Here is a 17,603-nt window from a genome sequence, read left to right on the forward strand (position 1 = left end):
ATCCGMGTAGCCGGAGAGTAGAACATTGCAATAGTCRAATCTAGAAGTGACAAAACCATGGATTAGTTTTTCTGCATCATTTTTMGATAAACATTTTCAGATTTTTGCAATGTTACGAAGAAAAAAGCTGCCCTTGAAATATTATTGATATGTTCGTCAAAAGACAGATCAGGGTCCAGAGTAAGTCCGAGTTCCTTCACAGTTTTATTTGAGACGACTACAACCATCAAGATTAATTGTCAYATCAAACAGCAGATCTKTTTGTTTCTTGGGACCTAGAACTAGCATTTCTGTTTTGTCAAAGTTTAAAAGTAAAACATTTGCTGCCATCCACTTCCTTATGCCTGGGACAGGCTTCCAGGGTAGGCAATTTTGGGGCTTCACCATGTTTCATCGAAATGCACAGCTGTGTGTCCTCCGCATAGCAGTGAAAGTTGACATTCGCCAAGAGGTAGAATATATAGTGAAAAAAGATTTGTCCTAACACGGACCATTGAGGAACACCYAAACGTACAATTGATTTGTCAGAGGACAAACCATCCACAGAGACAAACTGARATCTTTCRGACAGATAAGATCTAAACCAGGCAATAACTTGTCAGTGTAGACCAACTAGGGTTTCTAATCTCTCCAAAAGAATGTGGTGATCGATGGTGTCAAAAGCGGCACTAAGGTCTAGGAGCACGAGGACAGATGCAGAGCCTTGGTTTGACTCTATTAAAAGGTAATTTACCARATTCACGAGTGCAGTCTCAGTACTATTTGGACAAAGCTTATAGCAAATAAAGTTAAATAAAGGTTAGATAAATAAAAATAAACTATAATGGGGTCTAAAACCAGACTGGAGCGTTTCTTATACATTATTCATCTTTAGGAAGCCAGTGAGTTGCTGCGCAACAGATTTTTCAAAAAATGTTGAGAGGAAGGGGAAATTTGATATAAGCTGATTGTTTTGTTTTTTTGAGGGGGGGGGGCTTTTTCAGGATGTATTACTACTACTTTTAGTGAGTTTGGTACACATCCGGAGGATAGGGAGCCATTTATTATGTTCAACATAGGAGGGCCAAGCACAGGAAGTAGCTTGTTCAGTAGGTTAGTTGGAATAGGGTCCAGAGCTGTAAGCAAACCTGTAAAAATCTAAAGGTTGTGAGCAACATTCGATAACTGCGATTTACTCTCTCTAATTTCCAGTAATTCCTCCTTGAACTGTATGACGTAGATGGGGAGTGATTTGTGAAAGGGTTAGAAASGCTGGACAGGGTTGGGATTTGAGTGGTGTAGTGGGAGGAAAAACGGGAGGGAATTGGTGTCTATGGCTCTATTTCACTTTCTGAGAGGAACAGGACTAATGAAGATAATTTAATGTGGGTGGGCCGTGACTGGCCTCATACTCCAGTACAGTAYGTGGCGGTAAATGCGCCTTAAYYGTTGGATGCGATRTGCCAATCCACTATCAAAGAAGAAGAAGGACTCGCCCTTTCCGATGAGGTTGTCGGGGTAACTAGAAAGGACGCTTTATCCCTCACACCGCAGCAGAGCAAAACCACAACACTGGACTTTTGCCATTGATGTTGTTACGACTATTTAACATTTTTTTTTGGACTGCACATAGTTAGAAGAAAGCTTATCAGGTAACTTCTCTATTCTCAGCATTTGGAACTCTAAATTCATCGTAAATTGTAGCAAGCCGTTTTAATGCTAACGGGAGCTAACCATGGCATGCTATTTTTTGCAAAAGGCCCCAATGGATTAACGTTAGCTAACGGTAACTAGCTAATGCTAGCTAGCTGGTAGCCAATATTGAGTTAGCATAGCGAAGATACCAAGTAAGCTAGCTTGTATTTTGTTGTAACTTTGTCCAATAAATATCCACATAAGTCACAATTAACTAGGGGACCCAGTTGTACGGACATGTCCATTTGAATTAGCAGTTAGCTAACGCCAGCTACCCAAATGTCAGAGTGATCATTCCAGCAGTTTCTAGCTAGCAAACGTTAGCTAGCTAACTTACTTGACAGCAGCGGCTAATCTGTTGCTTGTTTATCTGATCAAGTCACTTGATGCAACACATACATTATATTTTACAGTGTACATTTTCTTGGGACCCCTCTCCTTATCATCCTCCATTCCTCCTCCTAATGTTCCTCTTCCTCCTTTTCTTCCACCTCCTCTCTACATATAAGGGGGCACCGGGGACATGGCGGTGTACTTTGATCACCGTATCGAGGCCCCTGAATCAAGCGGGGGCCCCTCTCAGGTGGCATGGCATCCCACTCAYCCTGTACTAGCAGTGGCCTCCAACAGCCCCACCACCGGGGGCAACATCGACCTTTACCTCCAACAGGTGAACCCCCTCACCACACACTGCAGTTAGTCAGAGTTGCACCCATCCTGTCCTCAATCTGCAATTGACCAAATTATGCTATAGATTGACTGCATTGCCACATCAGACATCAGTCTGTAGCTTCATGTTTATCAATTGCAATAACCCCAATAAACACTTGAAGAGTGGAAAAGATGTAGACAAGTATGAAACTGCTACTAATGCATTGATTGAACTGCTCTCCTGTCATCATGTAGGGGGAGCATGTAGGGAGCTGCCACGTGGACCGTCCCTTCCAGCCCACGGTGCTGCGTTGGCACCCCACCAAGCCTCTGCTGGCTCTGGGCTGGGAGACAGGCGAGGTGCTGCTGCTCACACACCCCTCTGGAGAGCAGACGCCACTGCCCGCCACACATACTGCCTGCATCACCCTGCTGGAGTGGAGCAGCTCCGGCAGCCGCCTGATCACCGGGGATCAGGTGAGTGCGTGTGAACACACAGACAAGTAGACACACAACAACACACACACACACACACACACACACACACACACACACACACACACACACACACACACACACACACACACACACACACACACACAGAGACTACTAAGCATTTGAAATACATGCTAGAATATCCAAAGTAGTTTCCTCTAGTCCTCAGTCTTTGGGCTATTCCATGAAAAAGTCAACCTGAGCATGCACAAATAAAGTTAGTCATTTCCAAATGAAACCACATTCATAATTATCCTTAGTCTATAGTGTGAAGTGCAGGCTTTATTTGACAAGTTTCATGGCTCTTACAAAGCCCACAGAGCGTGTTTTTCCACCAACAGCTATTATAGTTACACAGATGAGATGTTAATGAAGCAATACAGACCAAATTGAAGTGTCTTGAGTTTAGTTTGCGTGTTCTACAGTCTTGTAAAGATAGGAGGGTGACTGAGACATGCAATGTAACATCCATAACGATTTTTACTTTGGATCATCTTAAAAAGTCTCTGTAATGCTAACTTTCATCAAGGTTTTATATGGTTTAAAATTGGTTTCTCTCTTCTCATTGTCAGTATCCTTTTTCCACGGTATGATATCCGTAACATCCATAACGGTTGTGGATATGATGGATATTGATGTATTTACTTAGCTTCAGAAGCTGTGCTTGTTCTGGAATTTTATCTTCAGATTTCCCTGAAGCAATTGTTGCATTTTTTGTGTTCTAAGCTACGATTCTCTTGAAAATATATGCTGAAATGCATTTCTCATACAGTAGTACTCTTTTATTTTTTTAGATAGAAAAGATGAGAAAGAGTGTTTCAACAATCTGTGAGTAGTCCTGGAGTGTCATTTTTAAATGAAGGCCCATCTATTTGTAGTATACGGCACATGTACATTTGAAGTCGGAAGTTTACATACACCTTAAGCCAATACATTTTAAACTCAGTTTTTTCACAATTCCTGACAATTTAATCCTAGTAGAAAATTCCTGTCTTAGGTCAGTTAGCATCAACCACTTTAACTTTTAAGAATGTGAAATGTCAGAATAATAGAAGAGAGAATGATTAATTTCAGCTTTTTATTTATTTCATCACATTCCCAGTGGGTCAGAGTTTACATACACTCAATTAGTATTTGATAGCATTGCGTTTAAATTGTTTTGACTTGGGTCAACATTTTGGTAGCCTTCACAAGCTTCCCACAATAAGTTGGGTGAATTTTGGTCCATTCCTCCTGACAGAGGTGGTGTAACTGAGTCAGGTTTTTAGGCCTTCTTGCTCGCACACGCTTTTTCAGTTCTGCCCAAACATTTTTCTATAGGATGAGATCAGGGCTTTGTGATGGCCACTCCAATACCTGGATTTGTATAGCCAAACAGTTCTATGTTTTGTTTCATCAGACCAGAGGACATTTCTACAAAAAGTACATTCTTCGTCCCCATGGTGCAGTTGCAAACCGTAGTCTGGCTTTTTTATGGTGGGTTTGGAGCAGTGGCTTCTTCCTTGCTGAGCGGCCTTTCAGGTTATGTCGATATAGGACTCGTTTTCCTGTGGATATAGATACTTTTGTACCTGTTTCCTCCAGCATCTTCACAAGGTCTTTGCTGCTGTTCTGGAGATGATTTGCAACTTTTGGCACCAAAGTACGTTCATCTCTAGGAGACAGAACGCGTCTCCTTCCTGAGCAGTATGACGGCTGCGTGGTCCCATGGTGTTTATACTTGCGTACATTTGTTTGTACAGATGAACGTGGTACCTTCAGGCATTTGGAAATTGCTCCCAAGGATGAACCAGACTTGTGGAGGTCTACAGTTTTTTTTAATGATGTCTTGGCTGATTTCTTTTGATTTCATTTAAGTCATTTAGCTGACGCTCTTTTATCCATTTCCCCGTGAGTTTGAAGGTAGCCCTTGAAATACATCCACAGGTACACTTCCAATTGACTCAAATGGTGTCAATTAGCCTATCAGAAGTTTCTAAAGCCATGCCATCATTTTCTGGAATTTTCCAAGCTGTTTAAAGGCACAGTCAACTTAGVGTATGTAAACTTCTGACCCACTGGAATTGTGATACAGTGAATTATAAGTGAAATAATCTGTCTGTAAACAATTGTTGGAAAAATTATTTGTGTCATGCACAAAGTAGATGTCCTAACCGACTTGCCAAAACTATAGTTTGTTTACAAGAAATTTGTGGAGTGGTTGAAAAATGAGTTTTAATGACTCCAACCTAAGTGTATGTAAACTTCCGACTTCAACTCTATGTTGTCTCATTTTCATATTTTATTACAATATTTCAGGAACATTTTAATACAGAAAAATCTGGTCTAAATTCAAACGGTAAAGGTTAATTTTGATATATAAAGATATAAAAATAACTTATTAGGGTGTGGTGCCTGGCCTTGTATATTATTCAGGCTACCTGTAGTTATGCAATGATAAGGCACTATGTCTTCTGACATTTAAAAAACCTTCCAAGTGACAACAAATGTATTATGATCTATTTTTCTCAAGATATCTTTAAGATTTTAATGTCTATTTCAGACTAACATCATAACGGCGGGGGGKGGCAGGTATCCTAGTGGTTAGAGCGTTGGGCCAGTAACCGAAAGGTTGCTGGATCGAATCCCCAAGCTGACAAGGTAAAAATCTGTCGTTCTGCCCCTGAGCAAGGCAGTTAACCCATTGTTCCCCGGGCCCGAAGACGTGGATGTCGATTAAGGCAGACCCCCGCACRTCTCTGATTCAGAGGGGTTGGGTTAAATGCGGAAGACACATTTCAGTTGAATACATTTAGTTGGACAACTGACTTTTCTTTCCCCCCTATAACATCCATAAAAGTTGTTTTTCCTCTAAAGTAATAAAGGAAATGACAGTCTTTTTTTTGTGTTCAACCATGTGTTCAATCCATGTTTTGACTTAAGACTTAAACCTTTGCTAAGATGTTCAGTTTCCTCAAAAAGCTTGTCCATTTCATGTAACATCTATAACGCTTCTTATTTGCTTTATTTCTACAACATGTCAATATATATAAGTCCGTTTTTAGGGGTATACACTCCCCCCAAGMGGACCTATAGACACACAAATCAAAAGTTTCATTTATATTTTGTTTGTCCATTCTGTGAGACATTAAAGTTGTGATTTGTTTTGCAAATGTAATATCCATAACGCTGGAATCGCCCATTTGGCATMTGTGTTCGAATGTGCTGTCGTTGATCTGTGTAGATGGGAGTTCTCGCGTTATGGAAGGTGGACGCTCGAGGAAGACTACAGGGAAGTCACATAGTGAAGCACGACTACACCAAACCATTAACCTACTGTATCTTCAGACCAGCACCCCCGGGAGAGTGAGTTACTAGAACCCTATAAGTACCCCAAAAGGTTCTGAGTCAGAGCAGGCTATTGTTCTGTATAAGCTCTTGACAAAGAGATGCCTCAATTGATATACTGCATTGGTCCCCAATTACATTAATCTGCGGGTAGATTTTTTACTTGAGCGGATGGACGGGAGACAGGAACATAGTTATAAATCATTTGTACACTGCAAATTGACCTCAAGAAGCCCAAACAGAAATAGTTTTTGACAAAATAATAATAAAAAATAATTTCAAACCTTGATTACATTGGGATACAATCACATATGCCTCTATATTTATGCGTAGGAATAGTTGGGAACAGATTTCCCTAAATTAAAATTACTTTGATCTGAGTTCCTGGTGATTTAACAGTCCTTTATGTCCAACAATGAAAATGATATATCAAGTTTTTATTTTATTGCTCAAAAAACTTGGATGGCCAAATAAAATCAGCATTTGGCCCYAGAGCCGCCTATTGGGGAACCCTGATATACTGTATGTGGATAAATATTTTAGAGTCCGTGTGGTTTTATGCAACTAGTCAATGTTGTGGTTAGGTAGGACAACTAATTGTATCCATATTATCGCTGTTGCGAAATTATCTTTGGTTGTCAATCAATGGCACTGACACTGTCTCGCCCTGCTATTAAGCATTTAAATGCCAAGTGTAAGTTAAGCCAGGCACTGTCTCCCAAATTGTTGGTCGGGACCCAAACCCACTGGTGCATTGCAGTTGTTTCTCTTGGGTGTTGCTCAAGACTGGGTCCTAGCTAGAAAAATGGTTTTGCTTATTCACTGGGTCAGAATGATTAACATTTGAAAGACCTTAGCTGTGCTATTTTGCCAACTCCTATTGKCATTGTCACATCATTGTTTGGCGTTAACAATGACCATAGGAGTTGGCAAGACTGCACAAACAGATCTGGGATTCAGGCTAGTGTCAGTGTCACAATGCATAGTTTGGAAACCATTCCACTAAGATCCTGTCCCAGTGTATGATGCTAACTGTGTTTGTGGTCGGTTCCAAGGGATGTGGCGATGCTGGCGCGGGCGGCAGTGGGCGGGGACGAGAGTGCCCTGGACATGTTCAACTGGAGGAAGYCTGGGAATGGACCGCCGCTCAAGATGGGCCCTCAGGAGGGTCTGGTGTTCTACGTCGGCACGGCAGACGGTTAGACGCTCTCAAACTCTGTGTTTTTACCTGCATTGTTCCCCTACGTGTGAGTGTGTGTGTGCGTGAGTGAGAGTGTGTGAGAGACCTCTCGCCTCTGGGCCTGTAGAGGAATTCCTCCAAACCAGGCACTCAACAGTTAGAGTGTGTTTTAGCTTTTGTGCACTGCCCACAGGGATGCAAAGTAGTCACATTTCGGCGAAATTCGCCGTTTTGAATCCAAAATAGGTGACCTATGTGATTCGTGTAGATCCGATGAGAAAAGTTTGGGTGGGGGGCTTTGGATGACTACTGACTGTATGCGAACGACTGATGCGCATTTGGAGCAGTACTGACTGTATCCAGGGCTCATCCAATCGTTCACATAACAACAGAATGCAGCACGCGACTGAAGAGACAATTTGCTAGTTACAGCATCAGCGTGCGCTCTGGCAAGACAGCAGAGAGTGAAAAGGCAGTTTGTGTCCATAGCTTTGCCAGTTAACTTACAGCAGCGCGTCCCCTGAACAATAATGAAGAGGTAGGTGAGAAACCTGACCACGAAGACAGGGTGAGAAGGTGATGAAGCGTACTTCATGAGTTGTAACCAAAAACAACTGGCATTTGGAAAGTTTGAGGTGAGGTAGAAAGTGTGGTGGAACAAGTATTGTTAGCATTGTTAAGTCACTTATCTTGCTAGCTGGATCTAATTATCCGTTAGCTAGCCAGAGAACATTAGCCAACTTAACTGATCAAATAATTGAGTTTATGGTGTGAAAATTAGCTGGCTAATAAAGTCAGACAGCTAACGTACGTTAGTTAGCTAACGTTACAACATCAGATGAGCTAACGTTAGTAACCTAACCAATCCGCTATAGTATTAACTGGTAACGTTATACGACTCCTTGCTGTTCCTCAAGTTATAAGGCYTTAGTTGCTTACTGGACCATGGCAATCTGTGTGAAATGTTAACTAGCTAACAAACGAACTACTATCTGCGAACTGATGTTTTCCCTCTACAGTATGTGGTTAATTTTCAGAATGGGAGAATTAGGTAAAAATGAGTCGTTGCTTGTTCAACAAGTGTAGCTGGAGATGGACCTGGCTTAAGCTGGATGCCACTAGAGGTGAAAGGAACCCCACACACTTTCTCTCTTTCTCAATATAGTGGATTAAAGGGGTATGCGAGGTGTACTCTGCCTTAAAGAGATCAATTATGCCAACGAAAGGTATCATGCTCTGCTGGCACATTGTAGAACAGATGTCCACAGGAAGAAAGTGTACAATGTAATAATGTGCAGTGTAGCCCAAAGATATTGCTTTTCTTGTGTTGAACTTGACAGTAACACGTGTGTGAGTGAGGGGGGATTATTAAAAAGAATTACTCGGTGAATGTTATTTTTGCACACATGTAGCCTTGTGCTACATGTCTACTACAGTGGCCACAAAATAGAGCAAAAATAGAATGCCTCTTTGTTTCATTCTATTTCTACGTAAGATGTTTTTTCCCCAAGTGCAATATTTAGATGTGTGTGTGGTCACAAGCGTTCTATTATAAAGGCTGTCAAATTAGTGTATTGTTTTCTCTCAAGACTTGAGTGTCATTTGCAGTAAATTCTAGGCAACAAATAACATTGGATTGCTTTCTTCARATTTTTAAGCTATYAGTTAGGTTCACATTAACCACTTTTTATTTCACACACAGAGACGTAGATCATGTAGATCATATTCTTTGTTGTTTAATTAGTTAAAATTTGCATTTCCCCCTAGCAGGGATTTCTTTGCATGTTTTATTGCAAAAAACAAAGGTTCACCTTTTTGGGCCCTCAGCGGTTTGCATCCCTGTGCCCAGTGTAATTAAGTAAATTTGAAGCAGCACTGTCACTGTGTTAGCCTAAGTGTGTGTATTGACTCTGTGCCTAGGCAAGGTGCACTGTGTGGATGAGCATGGCAGGAGCAGCCCAGTGCTCAGTGTGGACGGCTCCATCCAGAAGCTCTTCTATCTGAAGAGGAGAGAAGTCCTGGCCGTTGTCACGGAAACCCTTTTGCTGTCGCAGTACACTCTGGGACCTGAGGGGGGAGCCCAGGAGCTCATGAAGGTACATATCAAATTTTATTTTTCACAATTTAAATGTTTTATTTAACTAGGCAAGTCAGTTGAGAACACATTTACAATGACAATGAACTGTGTTGTTCAGGGGCAGAATGACAGATTTTTACCTTGTCAGCTTGGGGATATGATCTAGRAACCTGTCGGTTACTGGCCCAACGCTCTAACCACTAAGCTACCTGCCGCCCCACATGCGCCAATAACAACAGGTGTAGACCTTACCGTGAAATACTTACTTACAAGCCCTTAACCTACAATGCCGTTTAAGAAATAGAGTTAAGAAAATATTGACTAAATAAACTAAAGTAAAAAAGAAAAAGATAATCAAAAAGTAACACAAGAAAATGACATAACAATAACGAGGCTATATACAGGGGGTACCGGTACCGAGTCAATGTGCGGGGTACAGGTTAGTCGAGGTCATTTGTAAAGTGACTATGCATAGATAGTAAACAGCGAGTAGCAGCAGTGTAAAAACAAGGGGGGGTCAATGTAAATAGTCCGGGTGGRCGTTTGATTAATTGTTCAGCAGTCTTATGGCTTGGGGTAGAAGCTGTTATGGAGCCTTTTGGTCCTAGACTTGACGCTCCGGTACCGCTTGCCGTGCAGTAGCAGAGAGAACAGTCTAGGACTTGGGTGACTAGAGTCTTTGACAAATTTTGGGACCTTCCTCTGACACCGCCTAGTATATAGGTCCTGGATGTCCGGAAGCTTGGCCCCAGTGATGTACTGAGCCGTACGCACTACCCTCTGTAGCTCCTTACAGTCAGATGCCGAGCAGTTGCCATACCAAGCGGGGAAGCAACCGGTCAGGATGCACTTGATGGTTCAGCTGTAGAACTTTTTGAGGATCTGGGAACCCATGCCAAATCTTTTCAGTCTCCTGAGGGGAGAAAYGGTTTTGTTTTGCCCTCTTCATGACTGTCTTGGTGTGTTTGGACCATGTTAGTTTGTTGGTGATGTGGACACCAAGGAACTTGAAACTCTCAACCCGCTCCACTACAGCCCCGTCGATGTTAATGGGGGCCTGTTCGGACCGCCTTTTCCTGTAGTCCACGATCATCTCCTTTGTCTTGCTCACATTGAGGGAGAGGTTGTTGTCCTGGCACCACACTGCAAGGTCTCTGAACTCCCTATAGGCTGTCTCATCATTGTCGGTGATCAGGCCTACCACTGTTGTGTCATCAGAAAACTTAATTATGGTGTTGGAGTTGTGCTTGGCCATGTAATCCTGGGTGAACAGGGTGAACAGGGAGTACAGGAGGAGACTAAGAACGCACCCCTGAGGGGCCCCGGTGTTGAGGATCAGCGTGGCAGATGTGTTGTTGCCTACCCTTACCACCTGGGGGTGGCCCGTCAGGAAGTCCAGGATCCAGTTGCAGAGGGAGGTGTTTAGTCCCATGGTCCTTAGCTTAGTGATGAGCTTTGTGGGCACTATGGTGTTGAATGTTGAGCTGTAGTCAATTAATAGCATTCTCATATAGGTGTTCCTTTTGTCCAGGTAGGATAGGGCAGTGTGGAGTGCTATTGGGAAAGGGGGATACCTAGTCAGTTGTACAACTGAATGACTTCAACTGAAATGTGTCTTCCGCATTTAACCCAACCCCTCTGAATCAGAGAAGTGCGGGAAGCTGCCTTAAATCMACTTCCACATCTTCGGCGCACAGGGAACAGTGGGTTAACTGCCTCGCTCAGGGAGATTGCGTCATCTGTGGATATTTTGGGGTGGTTGGAATTGGATTGGATTGGGTCTAGGGTTTCTGGCATGATGGTGTTGATGTGAGCCATGACCAGCCTTTCAAAGCACTTCATGACTACCGACGGAAATGCTACGGGGCGTTAATCATTTAGGCAGGTTACCTTCACTTTCTTTGGCACAAGAAATGGAGAAACACACAGTCGTCCAGAACAGCTGGTTCTCTCATGCATGCTTCAGTGTTGCTTGCCTCAAAGTGAGCATAAAAGACATTTAGCTCGTCTGGTAGGCTCACCTGGGCAGCTCACGGCTGGGTTACCCTWTGTAGTCCCGCTCCTTGAAAGTGGCAGCTCTAGCCTTTAGCTCGGTGCGGATGTTGCCTGTAATCCATGGCTTCTGGTTGGGATATGTGCATACGGTCACCTTTCGGTTACTAGTCCAACACTCTAACCACTAGGCTACCTGCCGCCCCAATGCCTTTGGATGAATCCCTGAAGATATTCCAGTCTGTGCTAGCAAAACAGTCCTGTAGCGTCATCTGACCCCTTCTGTTTTGAGCGAGTCACTGGTACTTCCTGCTTTAGTTTTTTCTTGTAAGCAGGAATCAGGAGGATAGAATTATGGTCAGATTTGCCAAATGGYGGGGGGGGGGGGGGGGCTTAGTCTTAGTGCCAGCATCGGTTTGTGGTGGTAAATAGGCAGCTACGAATAATATAGATGATAGCTCTCTTGGTAGATAGTGTGGTCTACAGCTTATCATGAGGTATTCTACCTCAGGCGAGCAATACCTCAAGACTTGTTTAATATTAGACATCGCACACCAGCAGTTGTTGACAAATAGACACAAACCCCTGCCCCCTGTCTAACCAGACTTAGCTGCTCTGTCCTGCCGATGCACGGAGTAGCCAGCCAGCTCTATCCGTGTCGCTATTATCCGTGTCGTTGTTTAGCCACGTCTCGGTGAAAGATAAGATATTACAGTTTTTAATGTCCCGTTGGTAGGATAGTCTTAATCATAGATCGTCCAGTTTGTTTTCCAATGATTGCACGTTGGTCAATAATACGAATGGTAGTGGTGGTTCACCTACTCGTCTGCTAATTCTTACAAGGCACCCCGCCCTCCTCCCCCTTTTTCGCCGTCTTTTCTTCACTCGGATGACYGGGATTTGGGCCTAAAGCAGTATATCCTTCGCGTCGGACTCATTTTTAAATTCAAATTTGTACCCCCTTTTTTACCCCCTTTTTCTCCCCAATTTCGTGGTATCCAATTATTAGTAGTTACTGTCTTGTCTCATCGCTACAACTCCCTTACGGGCTCGGGAGAGACTAAGGTCGAGAGCCATGCGTCCTCCGAAACACAACCCAACCAAGCCGCACTGCTTCTTAACACAGCGCGCATCCAACCCGGAAGCCAGCCGCACCAATGTGTCGGAGGAAACACCGTACACCTAGCGACCTGGTCAGCGTGCACGGCGCCCGGCCCGCCACAGGAGTCGCTAGTGCGCGATGAGACAAGGATATCCCTACCGGCCAAACCCTCCCTAATCCGGACGACGCTAGGCCAATTGTGCGTCGCCCCATGGACCTCCCGGTCGCGGCCGGCTGCGACAGAGCCTGGGCTCGAACCCAGAGTCTCTGGTGGCACAGCTAGCACTGCGATGCAGTGCCTTAGACCACTGCGCCACCTGGGAGGCCCCGCGTCGGACTCGTTAAAGAAAAAATATTTGTCCAGTTCGATGTGAGTAATCTCTYTTCTGATGTCCAGAAGCTCTTTTCGTTCTTAAGAGACGGTAGCAGTAACATTATGTACAAAATGAGTTACAAACATTGTGAAAAATCTAACAAAATAGCACGGTTGGTTAGGAGCCCGTAAAACGGCAGCCTCTGGCGCCATTACTTAGAACTGTCAGTTCAATTCAAGTGTGTGTGACTGTGTTTATGTGTTCTGTTGTCACAGGTGAAGCTGAGTGGGAAAAGTGGCCAAAGCGCAGACATCGTTTCAACAGAGACAGGCCTCCTCATCACAGCTACAGGGGAACAGGTCATCAGGTCAGACACACACACACACACACACACACACACACCAACACACACACAAGTAAGCATTTTATGGTAAGGTTGTATTCGGCACGTGAAAAAAATACAATTTGATTTGATTTTGCTATCCTTGTTGGGACCAAACAATTGATTCCCATTCAAAATCCTATTTTCCCTAACCCTTAAACATAACCTTTAACCTTAACTCCTAAACCTTAACTCCTAAACCTAATTCTAACCCTAATACCTAATTCTAAACTAGAAATGTTCCTTGTGGGGACCAGTCCCCACTTGTCCAAATGTTCCTTGTTAACTATTCTTGTGAGGACTTCTGGTCCCCACAAGGTTAGGAAAACCAAACACAAGGATAGGAAAACCAAACACACACACTGACTGTGTAGCTAACATACATTGTGTTGTAGGCTCTGGGACTTGGAGAGGGATGACAACTATGTGCTTTCTCTGGATGAGAGCCTTGGCTTTGAGAAAGGAGAGGTGTTGAACTGTGTCTCCTACTGCACAGCCAAAGGTAGGAATGAACATTACTGGCATTCTGAAAAATTGGGCTAATGGTGAGCTATGGTAGACTTACGTTAAATGGATTACAATTACACAGTATACATCCACTAGCCTAGTCCCAGATCTGTTTGTGTTAGCTTGCCAGCAACTCCTATGTCCATTGTCTCTACTGCACACTGTTTATGACAATGGCCACCATTGGAGTCGGCAAGATTCTATGCTATGCATTTACCTCTCGAATAGGCAATTCTTTGTTTAATCATATTTAGGCATAGAATTGGGCATATTTGTATTGTTTCATGATGTCGCCCTCACTCCCCTGCGTCTTTCCAGAGATCCTAGCTGCAGGCACCAACAGGGGGCGTATAGCTCTGTGGAGGATGGTGAGCCAGCCCAACACCAGGACAGACACCAAGGCCCAGTGGAAACTACAGACACCCACGGAGATCGAGGGCAATGTCACCCAGCTCCAGGTACACTACTTTACTACAGTACCACATTATACTACAGTATTACATTATACTGTATTGACACTTTGCGATGACTCAGGCACAGTGTAATATATCCTCGTCCATCACCTCTCCAGACAGATCCAATCAAGATTAGTTTCCAATGTGCTTTTTCGTTTGTCGACACCTAGTCTAAAATATTGAATTTCACTGATTGTGGCTACAATACAATCACCGGACTCATAGAGAGAGTGCGGTTACATAAGTCAGTTGCAATTGTCTTGTTTGTTTCCAGTGGGGCTCCAACCTGAACCTGCTGGCTGCCAACAGTGTGACCACAGTGCTGATCCTCTGTGAGCACGTCATGTCTGCCCACTTCGGCCAGCAGGTGGCAGCGGTACAGCTAACCCCATCTCAGCTCAGCCTCACAATGTTCAACACCAACTCCCACCTCACCCTGCGTTCCGACATGCACATCAAGGGTGTCTGCGTCACCAAGGTAACCASTCCAAACATTTGTCCCGTTACCAAGTTAACCAGCCCAAAAATGTGTCCCGTGAGCCATCACCAAGGTAACCAGACAAAAATGGGTCCCGCTACCAAGGTAACCAGCCAAAAATGGGCTCTGCTCACCAACTGTGTATGTATAGCTCAGCGTTTCCCAAWCTAGGGGTCGGGACCCACGTCGCCTGATTTGAAAATGGAGTGGTGAGATGATTGTATAAAAATTATAATATTGCGCTTGTTTCATAGCCGCTATGTGCGCTTGTAATAAACAGAGCCGGTTCTGATGTAAACAGAGCCGGTTCTGATGTAAACAGAGCCGGTTCTGATGTGAACAGAGTCGGTTCTGATGTGAACAGAGCTGTTTTTGATGTGAACAGAGCCGGTTCTGATGTAAACAGAGCCGGTTCTGATGTAAACAGCCGTTTTTGATGTGAACAGAGCCGTTTCTGATTCACATTGAAATAATGTCAAAAGTGTTGTCAGACTGATTTGTAATAGACTGTCACAGCCCCAATTAAAGAAGTAAACATTGGTCATTGATTACATCACTTTTTTTACATGTTGGGTTCGCAATTTTAAAAAAATCTAAAAACGTTTGGGAACCCCTGGTCTAGCTTGACTTGGGAGGCTATCGAATAATTTGTTTTCTGCTCAATGTGAAACTTTTACTGTGTCTGTCTCACACAAGCAGGTGTGTTATCTAAGGAGTATGTGAGGTGTGTTGAGTGGTCTTTTACCATGACTGAGATATTAGGCATCTGATGTTTACGTGATGTATGTTCAGGACACAGTCACAGTGTGGAACGGGAAGCAGGTCACTGTGTACGAACCCTCAGGGGCAACTCTACGCAACACAGGTAAAGTGGCTACACAGCTAAATAGTGATAACATTGCACAACACCAGCATGGCACTGCATAACATGGTCATAAGCACTTATAACACGGTCGTAAGCACTGCGTTAAGACAGATGCTCAGTGTAATTAAGCCCTGTGTGAATCCTCCCTTTCCCCTCCTCTCCCGRCCTGCTCGTCCCCAGGCTCTTTCCTGTGTGAGTCCCAGGTCTTAGCTGTGCATGATGAGAATATCTACACTGTGGAGCCCAATAGAGTCCAGGTCCGCACACCACAGGTCAGTCCCCTTACCTGGAACCCTCTGCCTATCCACAGTCACGCACGCGCAGATACATACAGACGCATGCACGCACGGATACACACACACACAGTATGCATACTGCCTCTTACGGCTTCAAGGCTCCTGTCAAATCTAGTTCGGTGTTTTTGTCTGTAGCTTAATTTTTAGCTAGTTTTCTACAGCAGGTAATTAATCCTGCAGCAACAGGACATTTATTATGTGGATTATAATTACTGGACATTTTTGTCGGGGTTGATACYTTTTTCGTTAGGGCAAATTGGTGAAAATTACAAACTTTAGAAGCCTTTTTAAACCTCAAATACACTTCTGTGCAGGAAAATAATTTTCAGCAACAGGTGATCAAATTAAGATCCTTCTCTGTATATTGTAGATAAGCATTGTGTGTCTTTGTCTATTGTAAATAAGCAGTGTGTATCTCTCTGACTCTGTCTCCCAGGGCACAGTGAAGCAGCTACTAGCCTTCTCTGAGGCCGAGGGCAACCCTGTGCTGCTCAATGTGTGTCAGGGCTACCTGGTGGTGGGAACAGACACAGCTCACATCAAGGTCTTTGACCTCACTCGCAGGTATCCACAAAAACAGATAAAAATGTCTCAATTTACATTACTTGTAATGGCACAACCACTTTTTCAAATCAGTGTCGTTAGCCAGTYTAAGTGAATGAGCTTGGCCATTTTRTTATTTTGTTTTACAGGTCTCCATTGTTTTGTGTTGCTATACATAGCTAATTTTTAGGGTTCATTGTGTACTTCATTGTATAGACTGTATAAACGTCTGTACTGTATGTGTGTGTATAGAGAAGCCAAAGCCCACTGCAGTGCTAAGAACCTAGTGGACCTGACCCCTAATCTGGGAGCCCTGAGATCGGTCAAGTGTAACGCCAATGGCAACCAAGTCAGCATCCTGGTCACTCGGGTGAGTGGACACTCCGAGACATAGAACCTTGACTTTTTTTCTCTCCAAAGGATCTCATAGATAAACTTTGCTCTTGTCATTTGCAATGAAGTTATTTGAATTGCTACACTTCCAAGTCTGTTAAATTGTACTTCTACCAAGTTGTTGATTTATGTTGTTGCTGATTTATTTCTCCCTCTCAGGTGAATGGGAGACCTGACCACAGAATGTACTTCTATGACGTAGAGATGGACACACTCTCTCACTTTGACTTCTTCACTGGTAGACCGCCTAGTGGCATCTCACAGGCCGACGACACAGAAAGGTGTGTGTGTGTGTGTGTGTGTGTGTGTGTGTGTGTGTGTGTGTGTGTGTGTGTGTGTGTGTGTGTGTGTGTGTGTGTGTGTGTGTGTGTGTGTGTGTGTGTGTGTGTGTGTGTGTGTGTGTGTGTGTGTGTGTGTGTGTGTGTGTGTGTGTATTCTTCTGACTGCGTGTGTTCCTTTGACTGTGTGTGTGTGTTCCAGACGGACACTGACAGAGCTGAGCGAGAGATGTCCTGTGTCTCATTTCTGGGACGAGAACGAGCCTCGTCTGTTTGTGTGTGAGACGGTACTGGTCAACTCTCCCCAAATGGACCATCTGGACAGAGTAGGGGTGGCTTCATTGTACTACATACCACCACACAAAAATGTTACATACTGTAATGCACAATCACATTAACCAGATTTGACAACAAATAATCTATTATAGGCCTGTTTTCAGAATGTATTTCGAAGATAGTGTGCTATTTTGTTAATATCAATTTCAATAACTTTTTTTTTTATATCGGTAATATCATACATGATACATGCATACAATACCAGTGTTTACCCTATATTCATATTTTTTTCATTTCCCATTGTCATTTTTTTCCTCC

The 17,603-nt window shown here is 43.6% G+C and overlaps 1 protein-coding gene across 2 annotated transcripts in view; it reads left to right on the forward strand.

Annotated features, from left to right (window-relative positions):
- The first annotated feature begins 1,459 nt into the window (after nt 1-1,459).
- ift140 (intraflagellar transport 140 homolog (Chlamydomonas)) overlaps nt 1,460-17,603 on the forward strand; it is a 47,308-nt gene continuing 31,164 nt past the window's right edge. For both annotated transcript variants that reach the window (XM_070448330.1, XM_070448331.1), the window contains exons 1-16: nt 1,460-1,631; nt 2,184-2,344; nt 2,581-2,802; nt 6,044-6,165; nt 7,203-7,345; nt 9,248-9,423; nt 13,088-13,179; nt 13,590-13,696; nt 14,020-14,159; nt 14,431-14,634; nt 15,427-15,499; nt 15,680-15,771; nt 16,232-16,359; nt 16,591-16,708; nt 16,891-17,012; nt 17,212-17,335. In XM_070448330.1, the coding sequence (XP_070304431.1) occupies nt 2,198-2,344; nt 2,581-2,802; nt 6,044-6,165; nt 7,203-7,345; nt 9,248-9,423; nt 13,088-13,179; nt 13,590-13,696; nt 14,020-14,159; nt 14,431-14,634; nt 15,427-15,499; nt 15,680-15,771; nt 16,232-16,359; nt 16,591-16,708; nt 16,891-17,012; nt 17,212-17,335 (2,010 nt within the window). In that variant the 5' untranslated portion in view covers nt 1,460-1,631; nt 2,184-2,197. The remainder of the gene's footprint in view (nt 1,632-2,183; nt 2,345-2,580; nt 2,803-6,043; nt 6,166-7,202; nt 7,346-9,247; nt 9,424-13,087; nt 13,180-13,589; nt 13,697-14,019; nt 14,160-14,430; nt 14,635-15,426; nt 15,500-15,679; nt 15,772-16,231; nt 16,360-16,590; nt 16,709-16,890; nt 17,013-17,211; nt 17,336-17,603) is intronic.

Source organism: Salvelinus sp. IW2-2015, linkage group LG18 (genome assembly GCF_002910315.2).
Source record: "Salvelinus sp. IW2-2015 linkage group LG18, ASM291031v2, whole genome shotgun sequence".
Lineage (NCBI taxonomy): Eukaryota > Metazoa > Chordata > Actinopteri > Salmoniformes > Salmonidae > Salvelinus > Salvelinus sp. IW2-2015.